The 10681-nt window shown below is 48.9% G+C and overlaps 1 protein-coding gene and 1 non-coding gene across 2 annotated transcripts; both read left to right on the top strand.

Moving 5' to 3' along the window:
• The first annotated feature begins 365 nt into the window (after nt 1–365).
• On the top strand, nt 366–504 carry LOC120653071. Its single transcript, XR_005666760.1, has one exon. It is a non-coding gene; the product is annotated as a small nucleolar RNA Z247 (small nucleolar RNA).
• Nucleotides 505–6757: 6253 nt separating this feature from the next.
• Nucleotides 6758–8900, top strand: LOC120648500 (ankyrin repeat-containing protein NPR4-like). Its single transcript, XM_039925263.1, has 2 exons — nt 6758–7614; nt 7710–8900. Exons 1-2 carry the CDS (start codon nt 7014–7016, stop codon nt 8780–8782), a joined length of 1674 nt encoding a protein of 557 aa, XP_039781197.1. The 5' UTR covers nt 6758–7013; the 3' UTR covers nt 8783–8900.
• Nucleotides 8901–10681: the final 1781 nt, after the last annotated feature.

Here is a 10681-nt window from a genome sequence, read left to right on the forward strand (position 1 = left end):
CTCCTAGGGTTCCTAGATGGAACCGAGGTTGCCCCACCCAAGACCATCCAGGAGAAGGGCACTGACGGCAAAGACGTCTCCAAGCCAAATCCGGAGTACGCAAGGTGGCTTGCGCTTGATCAACAAGTGTTCTCCTACTTGTTATCCTCCCTCTCTCGTGAAGTTCTCTCCCAAGTGGCGCTGTACAAATCGGCGTCGGAGGTCTGGAGCGCCTTGGCGAAGATCCACTCTTCCCAATCTCACGCACACGCGGTGAACACGCGCATAGCGCTGGGAACTACTAAAAAAGGTAACATGTCCATTCCATTACCGAATATACTTCCAAGATGAAGTTATTGGCAGATGAGCTGGCATGTGCGGGAAAACCCATCGATGAAGAAGAACTGGTCCGGTATATCCTTACCGGACTGGATCAGGAGTACAACCCCGTCGTGGCCGCCGTCCTCGCCCAGCCGGGCGACACCTCCTTCGACGACCTGCTGTCGCAGCTCCTCAGCTTTGAACAGCACGTGAACATGTTCAGCGGAGGATCTCAATCCTCCGTGAACATCGCCAACCGTGGTGGACGCGGTGGTCGCGGCGGACACAGTCGCGGTGGTGGCCGTGGTCCTGGTCAAGGTCGTGGTCGCGGCAACGGCGCCAACAACAACAATAGAAACCGGGGGGGGGGGGGGGGGGGCTTCACCAACAATTCCTCCCGGTCCAATGGGTCCAAGAAGACGCGCTGCCAGGTGTGCTACAAGGCGGGTCACACAGCAAATGAATGTTGGCACCGTTTTGATGAGGAGTACGTGCCGGATGAGAAGCATGTTAATGCTGCCTATGCCGCGTACAACGTCGACAACGCGTGGTACACCGACACGGGCGCCACCGACAACATCACAAGTGAGCTGAACAAGCTCTCTACACGTGAAAAGTACCATGGCGGGGAGCAAATCCACACCGCCAGGGGATCAGGTATGAGTATAAGTCATGTTGGCCATAGCATTTTACATACTTCCGATCGAGATCTAATTCTGAAAAATGTCCTTCATGTTCCCCAAGCCAAGAAAAACCTAGTCTCTGTTCATCGTTTTACTACTGACAACAATGTGTTCCTTGAGTTTCATCCCTCATTCTTTCTTGTTAAGGATCAGGCCACGAAGAAAACGATCCTTAGAGTAGCGGTGGCCTTTATCCCTTCCCATCGTCATCAAGTGATCGTGGGAAGGTAGCCTGCAGTGCCACCAAGATCTCCGTGGACATGTGGCATCATCATCTTGGTCATCCGTCCATCTCCGTAGTTCGTCAGGTTGTCAGTAGAAATAATTTGCCACATGTTTCTAGTCCAGAGTCGGTTTGTGATGCCTGTCAACAGGCAAAGAGTCATCAACTTCCTTACTCTCGGTCGTCCAGTACTTCTTCTGCTCCTCTTGAGTTGGTGTTCTCCGATGTGTGGGGACCTGCTCGTGATTCAGTAGGCAGAAAGAATTATTATGTTAACTTCATTGATGATTTCAGCAAATTCACATGGATCTATTTGCTGAAACATAAATCTGAAGTATTCTCTAAATTTCAAGAGTTCCAAACCCTTGTCGAGCGATCTCTTAGTAGGAAAATTATTGCAATGCAGACGGATTGGGGAGGTGAATATGAAAAACTCATCACTTATTTACTAGGGTAGGCATCTCGCATCATGTCTCCTGCCCACACACACATCAGCAAAACGGATCCGCGGAACGCAAACATCGTCACATAGTTGAAGTTGGCCTTGCCCTTCTTGCCCAAGCATCCATGCCCCTAAAATTTTGGGATGAAGCCTTTGTCACGGCTACCTATCTTATCAATCGCACACCCACAAGACTTCTCCAAAATTCGACACCTCTTGAGCGCCTCTACAATCAAACCCCTGACTATTCTGCCCTCCGGGTGTTTGGCTCAGCTTGCTGGCCAAATTTGCGCCCGTATAATGCTAGGAAGTTGGAGTTCCGTTCCAAACAGTGTGCCTTCCTTGGTTATAGCAATATGCATAAGGGGTACAAGTGCTTGGACATTAGTACAGGTCGTGTGTATATTTCTAGGGATGTAGTATTTGATGAGCATGTGTTTCCTTTTTCCAAGCTACATCCTAATGCCGGCGCTCTCCTTCGCTCTCAAATTCTGTTGCTCCCTGAACACCTCGCAAATCCCGACAGTACTAATCTTCAAGATAAATCGCTAGGCCAACTGACTAATACTCATGAAAATTCTGATGAAAGTGATGCAAGTTGCAGGGAAAACTGACATCATTTCATGCAGGAACCATATTCGGTCGGAGTACAGGGCACTAGCGCGGGGCACGAGGTGGATTTGGGCGCGTCAGTGGAGCAGGCGGCGTCCGGCGCATCAGCCTTGGATCAGGCGCCTCCTGTCTCGCCTGCCAACGAATCTCCTGCACGCGACTCCGACGCTGGCCCGCGTCCGACCAGTGTCCCGGCTGCTCCTGCTGTGGGCGACACATCTGGTGCGGCCACCACGATCCTGACGGGATCCTCTGCAGCAGTGACGGGATCACCTGCGGAAGCTGTCCACTCACCACGCCAAGTGACCAGGCTGCAACATGGGATCCGTAAGCCCAAGAGCTATACGGATGGCACCATCATGTATGGATGTTTTGCAGAAAGTAGTGAACCTTCCAATCTTGATGAAGCACTTCAACACAAGCATTGGAAGCATGCCATGGATGAGGAATATGATGCACTGATGAGAAACAAAACTTGGCGCTTGGTTCCTGCCGGTCATGGTAAAAATCTCATCGATTGTAAGTGGGTTTACAAGGTCAAAAGAAAGGCAAATGGAGAGATTGACAGGTATAAAGCCCGCCTAGTTGCTAAAGGTTTTAAGCAATGGTATGGTATTGATTATGAAGACACGTTTAGCCCTGTTGTTAAACCAGCTACCATCAGAACTGTCTTATCTATTGCAGTATCTAAGGGATGGTGCCTTCGACAGCTGGATGTGCAGAACGCGTTTCTTCATGGTGTTCTGGAGGAAGAAGTGTATATGAAACAACCTCCTGGGTATGAAGATTCTTCTCGTCCTCACTTTATATGTAAATTAGACAAGGCATTATATGGTTTGAAGCAAGCGCCCAGAGCGTGGTACTCCAGGTTAAGTAACAAGTTGCAACAACTCGGTTTCTCTCCCTCAAAAGCTGACACGTCATTATTTTGTTATCACAAGAATAGTGTCACCATATTCATGTTAGTATATGTTGATGATATCATAGTTGTTAGCTCATCGCCTAAAGCAGTAGAAGCATTACTTCTTGACTTGCGGGCAGACTTTGCCTTGAAAGATCTTGGTGAACTCAGTTACTTTCTTGGCATCGAGGTAAAGAAGGTGAATGATGGAATTCTTATGTCTCAACAGAAGTATGCCTCAGATATTATTCGAAGAGCTAACATGCAGTGCTGCAAGCCGATTAATACACCATTATCTACATCAGAAAAACTGTCCAGCGAGATAGGCACAAAGTTAGGCATGGAAGATTCAACCAAATTCAGAAGTATAGTTGGGGCTTTACAATACTTGACATTGACACGTTCAGACTTGGCGTTTCCAGTTAATAAGGTGTGTCAATTCCTTCATGCGCCTACTACAGAACACTGGACAGCAGTTAAACGAATCCTAAGGTATGTTAAAGGAACTATGGATTATGGTTTGAAAATCCGGAAGTCGTCCTCTCTGTGTGTTAGCGGCTTCTCTGATGCTGACTGGGCAGGATCACTTGATGATCGACGATCTACTAGTGGATTTTGTATATTTCTTGGATCTAACTTGATCTCGTGGAGTTCCAGAAAACAAGCCACTGTTTCAAGGTCCAGTACAGAGGCGGAATACAAGGCAATGGCAAATGCCACGGCCGAAATTATTTGGATTCAAATATTGCTCAAGGAGCTTAGAGTGTCTAGTCCGTCAGCAGCTACTCTTTGGTGCGACAATCTTGGAGCCACGTATCTTTCTGCTAATCCAGTCTTCCATGCAAGAACAAAGCATATAGAAGTGGACTACCATTTTGTACAAGAACGAGTAGCTCAAAAACTTCTCAACATTCAATTTGTATCTACACATGATCAAGTGGCAGATGGCTTCACAAAAGCACTATCAGTGCAAAAGGTGCAGGAGTTCTGCCGCAATCTAAACTTACAGAAGTTTTGATTGAGGGGGAGTGTTAAGATAAAATCTAGCTTTCCTATAATGTAAGCGTCCGTGTGATCTTGCATGATATGGCCAGGATAGTTAGTTACCATGTTGTTGAGATCTCCTGTATCAGTCAGATAGGATTTGTTGTATCAATCTAGGATTAGTTGTTGGCCATATCAAGATAAGATCATACATTGCTTGTAAGCCACGCAGGGGGCTCTTCCCTGCTCCTATAAACAAAGGTGCGGCCCCTAACAAGGGGTTCAACGCTTCCACAAAGATTGTTTCACAGACACAAGTACTTAGAAATTATAGGCACCGAAGCCATCTACGAACGTCTGGATATTTATATGAATAAAATAGCTCTCCGGCCTTCGCTTTGTTACCTGAGGTAGTTGAGTCCGCCGGACTAGCGAGGACCAATGATATGTTTAATTGGGCACCGGCTCATGTTCTTGCTTCACTCTCTTTTTTCTAGCATCACTTCAAGTTAGCATCGCATGTTACAATGTGAGAAGTGGTGCCCAAACTCCCTCTCTCCTTTTCTAGCATCACTCAAGTCTCACATTGTGGTGGGCCTTAGGACAAACCCAGCTATATCTCACATTGTTTCAGACTTGAGGAAGCCTGCACGCTGCACACGAGGGTGGCGAAGAGAATGCAGCAAGTATATGTGACCGTGACACGATGCTGGACCATTATGAGAGACGCAGCCGATGATGGCATGAGGGAGAAGTAGAGAAAAGATGGCGCCTAGAGATGCATAAGTAAGGTAAAAAATAATGGTCGTAGGCATTCAACTGTGAATGTTCAAGACCGGAATTTTCCCTAAATCTAAAAAGTAAGGTAAAAAATAGCTACTGGGTGTTTGGCACCGCTTGCAACTTATTTTTAAGCTGGAAATAAGTGGTGCCAGACAGGGCTAAGCCTAAGCTGATTGTTCAGTTGTTGTTTTCTGTCCTTTAGTTTGTATATAGGATGTTCGTTGATGCTAAAGCCTAAAGCCTAACAGAAGGATAGGTTGATGGCATCGTACTTCGAGCGAGAAAGTGCAGATACCACACTTGCACAAGTTTTTGGCTGTGTGGTTGGTTCTCTCCCATTTACTTATTTAGGCCTTCCTTTAGGCCTCACAAAGTCCAAGGTGATTGATTTTTTGCCCCTTGTGACAAAATGTGAGAGGAGATTGGCATTTACCCCTTCATTTCTGTCTCAAGCTGGAAGGCCGGAAATCACAAATTCTATTTTCTCAGCCTTTCCAATGTTCTTTATGAGCACATTTCGTCTCCATAAAACAGTTATTAAGCAGATGGATAGCTATAGAAAACATAGCATTTGGAGGGGGGCTGATTTTTTAGACAAAAAGCCTTCTAATGCAACCTGGGAATTGGTTTGCTTGCCTAAAACTGAAGGTGGGCTTGGTGTTCTTAATCTCCAAACGCAAAATGATGCTTTGCTCTTGAAAAATCTTCACAAGTTCTTTAACAGACATGATATCCCTTGGGTTAATCTGATATGGGAAAGGCATTATAGCAATGGTTCTTTACCTTCAACATCAAACTTGAAAGATTCATTCTGGTGGAAAGATATACTCAAATTGCTTGATTCTTTTAAGGGATTGGCTTCAACAATTGTTAAGGATGGAGTGACTTGTCTCTTCTTGGATGATCTTTGGCTTGGAAAAGTCACCTGAATTCATTATCCTCAGCTGTTCTCTTTTGCTAGGCTGCCGGATATGTCGATTAGTATGGCTCTCAGTGCTGAAGGAACTGAATCACTCTTTCATTTTCCACTTTCTCAATTGGCTGCTCAACAGCTTGTGGAGATTGCAGAAAATCTTAATTCACTATCGGACACTGATGAAAAAGATATCTGGACTTATATTTGGGGATCACCTTTCTTCTCAACTTCCAAGGCATACTCCCATTTAACAGGTCATTTGCAGGTTCATCCCTTGTTTCATAAACTGTGGAAGTCATCATGCCAAAATAAACATAAGGTTTTCTTTTGGTTGCTCCTAAGGGATAAACTGAGTACCAGAGAATTATTACGGCGAAGGAATATGCATCTGCCATCTTATGACTGTGCTTGCTGCACGCTTGATGTAGAGGAAACACTCTCGCATTTATTCCTAGTTTGCCCTTTTGCACAAGCTTGCTGGATCAAACTCAATGTGATTGTGGAAATGGACCTGTTCCTAGCATTTGAGGAGATCAAGACTCAACTTCAGGTTCCTTTTTACATGGATATCATTGTTCTTTCCTACTGGAGCATTTGGATGCAAAGGAATGATCTCATTTTCAAAGGCATTCCACCGTCTTCGGATAGGTGCCTTCACAACTTCAGAAAAGAATTTGCTCTGGTTATTCTACGAGCAAAAACAAGATGGAAAGCTTTCATGACTGAATGGATAGAAACACTTGTGTAATTGACTTTATTTTTTACCTTTCCTTTTTTGTTTCTTGAACTTTTTTGTATAGACCCCTTTGTTTTCTTCTTTTTTAATATAATATAATCAGTAGGGGTAAGCCCCTCCTGTTTCATAAAAAAAAAGTGCAGATACCAAACTTAGCCGATTTGGGCTAAGCATTCTTGCACATACAGCAGTAGTAGCAAAACTGGAATATACCAAGGTTGATTTGCAAGTAATTTGTTCTTGTACGTTACAAAAGCATCTCAGCATGCTGGAAAGTTCAGGGTGTGCATGCTGGAAAGTTCAGGGCGTGCATGTTATCATCGCTCCTTGTTAGTGGACTACCTTTTCGCCCCGCCCCTGTTGTTCTTGTCCTGAAATCGATCTTGCTTAGATCAATTGACAGTAGGGAGACCTCGATCGTAGTTGCCAAGGCATGGATAGCGAGGGACGCATGGATCCGGCGTTGTACAAGGCGGCGACGCAGGGGAAAGTTGCGAGCCTGAGGCAGCTGGTGGATCCGGAGGATCCCAGTGTCCTCAGCTCCACGACGCCCCAGCTCAACACGGCGCTCCACCTCGCCGCCCTGCACGGCCACGCCGCGTTCGCCGGCGAGGTCCTGGACAAGAACGAGGAGCTGCTCGTCGCCCGGAACGACGACGGCGACACGCCGCTGCACCTGGCGGCCAAGGCGGGCAAGCTGGAGGCGGCGGAGCTGCTCATCCGCCACGCCCTCGCCTGGCCGCAGGACCGGAAGAGCCCTCTGGTCATGATCAACAAGGCCGACAACACCGCGCTGCACGAGGCGGTGCGGAACCGGAGGGGCGCCGTGGCTGAGGCCCTGCTGGACGCCGATCCCAGCCGCGGCCACGACCTCAACGAGCGGATGGAGTCGCCGCTGCACATGGCCGCCCGCGAGGGCCTCGTCCAGGTCGTCCGGAAGATCGTCGACTACACCTGGGTCGGCCAGGAGTTCCTGCCCTCCGTCTCCCTCAGCGGCACCGCCCTGCACCAGGCCGTGCTCGGCACCCACCACCGTAAGCACTTTTTTTTTTGAAAAATCACAGAATTGTTGCATCAATTGCACATCGATGATGCCCGTTCACAAATATGTATAATTGCAAGAGGACAGGGATTGTGGAGATCCTGCTGGAGAAGCGGCCGGAGCTGATCGACCTGACCGACTCCGACGGCAACAACGCCCTGCACTACGCGGCGCAGAAGGACCACCAGCGGGCGGTGGAGCTGCTGCTCAGGAAGCGGACGGAGCTGGCCTACAGGCGCAACCTCCACGGCATGTCCCCGCTGCACGTCGCTGCGCACTACGGCTCGACGGACGCCATCAAGGCGCTGCTCCGGTACTGCCCCGACGTGGCCGAGATGGTGGACGGCTACGGCCGCAACGCCTTCCACGCCTCCGTCGACAGCGGCAAGGCGAGCGCGCTCCGGTGCCTGCTCCGCCGCGTCCGGCCCGCCGAGCTGCTCAACCGCGCCGACAGCAACGGCGACGCGCCGCTGCACGTCGCCGCCAAGCGGAGCCGCGTCCACTGCGCGCTGCTGCTGCTCGGCGACCGCCGCGTCGACCCCTGCGTCCGCGACCGCGCGGGCCAGACCGCGCGCAGCCTCGTCGAGGTGAAGCTGCACACGGGCGAGATGGATGCCTACGAGATGTACCTGTGGAAGCAGCTCAAGCACCAGGAGCTCAAGCGGTGCCGCAAGCAGCAGCTGCCGCCGCTCGCCACCTACCCCAGCCGCAGGGGCTCCAACGACAAGTACTTCGAGCGCATCGTTGAGACCTACATCCTCGTCGCCACGCTCATCGCCACCGTCAGCTTCGCCGCCACCTTCACCATGCCTGGCGGCTACCACCAGACCAAGGGCATCGCGCTCCACGGCCACAACACCGCCTTCAAGATCTTCGTCATCTCCAACACCGTCGCCATGTGCAGCTCCATCGTCGTCGTCTTCTGCTTCATCTGGGCGTGGCAGGACCCCGTGAGGTTCAAGGTTGACCAGCTCCTGTGGGGTCACAGGCTCACCATCATCGCCTGCCTCGGCATGCTCGTCTCGCTCATGACCGCAGTCTACATCACCGTAGCGCCCACATCACGGTGGCCCGCTTACGTCGTCATCGCCATCGGCGCGAGCACCCCGGCCGTCGTCGTCCTCATGTTGGGTAGGGATGTGATCTTCGTGCCGCTATAACTGCCAGTCATCCACGTTTGCCAGATGCCCGTGCAATTTGTAGAAATATATAAAATATGTTGTTAATTTGTAGATTAAATTTATTGAACTCCATCGGACCATGCCAAAATTGAGAATATTGACGAGTGCGTTTTTATTGATATAACAGATAAAATATAAGATTATGTTCCTAGAGACTATAACTATAGTCAATAAAAGAAAGATAAAACAAAACACTAAAACGACGGGTTAGATTGGGACATCAACGCGCGCCAACAACTCAACTCCGGTCGGTCGGATTGGAACATCGCCGCGCGGTGTACAACACATCTATGCAAGACAACACTGTCCGATGGGATTGGAACATCAATTCGGACCTCATCCAAGTATACAACCACCCCGTTGGGCGCGGTAACCACCAACAATCCACCCATGTAAACGTCCAAACCTGCAAATGCAACCCAACATCGATAGGGATCCAGCAGAAGCAGGCTGCACGTCAGGGCTTGTTTGGCATTGCTTCATGGTGCTTCAGCTTCATCACTGTTCACGCTAGCGAAGCCAATGAAGCTAGAGAAATCTGGCTTCACCAGCTCCATGTGTTCCCTAGTTAGTTGTAGCACCTTGGGAGCTGTTTCAGCTTCGTGCTATAGTACAAAACAGCGCAGCACAGTGCCGTTTGACTGTAGCAAGAAGCAGAAGTTGTCCCCGTTGAAGCGGTGCCAAAGGGGCCCTGAAGCTTGAGACTGGTTTGCTCTGATAAACTTTCTTCTGACAATCTTCAATGATCTTCGCGCTGCTGTGCCAGCTCCACTCACGCCATCACACTGCCGGTACGCCGCCACGCACCAAAGTGGCGCCCCCCAAGCCCCCGAGCTCCAAAGCGCGCCGGCCGACCTAGCACACGCGCACCGCGGAGAAAAGGAGAACTATGGACCCTAGTTATTAGAACCGGACCGGACCAGACGGTTCGACCGATTAAACCAGGAACCGGAGCCTCTGCCGGTCCGGGTCATGTAAAAGATCGGGCATGCATGCGAACCGGAATAAACCGATCGGACTGCCGGTTTTTAAGCCGAAACCGGTAGAAAATTGAGCGAATAAACCACTGAAATAAGCCAAAAATGTCTCAGAGGTGTTGCAGTGGGAGTTCGAACCCCCCACCTCAGCCTTCGGAAGGAAGGGATCCAACCACCAGACCATGGTCTGATTTTGATAGGTAACTCATTGTATTTGAACCGGGTTGAACCGCCGGCCTAACCGGTTGAACCAATTAAACCATAAACCGAGAGCTTGAGCGGTTCATTGTCCGGTCCGGTCCTAATAACTATGCCATAGACCCATACCGGCCTGGCCGGAGTCACTTGGGTTGTGATTTGTGAATGCGGGGAGGAAACGGAAATGCTAATTAGGCCGTGGGGCCTTGCGCAACGACCCAATTGTTAGGCCAGCCAATTTCCCTTTTCTTTTCAATTGTTTGAATAGTTCTTATTTTGACTCGATACAAACTCAACGGCAACATAGTTATTTTGATAGAAAAATTTTATAATGGTTGAAATAAATGAGGATTGTTATCGACAGCTAAGATATGTAGTAGATAGAAAAAAGTATCAATCGTAATCGTACTGGTACATCCCAGTACCTTTTCTACTGGCCGGGCGGTAACGTTCCTGCCGTCCATCCAGTTACTTGAGATCTCCAGTCAATTCTACATAGGGGGTGCCAATAGGTGAACCTTAATAGTACTTTTAACTCTTTTTAGTTTAAAATATTATATTTTGAAAAACTAGTATAATATTTTGAATTAAAAAGAGTTAGAGGTCCACCTAAAGATTATGCACTTGCACCCCTAATTCTACCGGTAGTCCCCGTCGGCGTGTTCTCTCTCACAAAAAGAAAATCTCAATCGTTGTATTTATC

This window comes from Panicum virgatum, chromosome 9K (assembly GCF_016808335.1).
Source record: "Panicum virgatum strain AP13 chromosome 9K, P.virgatum_v5, whole genome shotgun sequence".
In the NCBI taxonomy this organism is placed as follows: Eukaryota; Viridiplantae; Streptophyta; class Magnoliopsida; order Poales; family Poaceae; genus Panicum; species Panicum virgatum.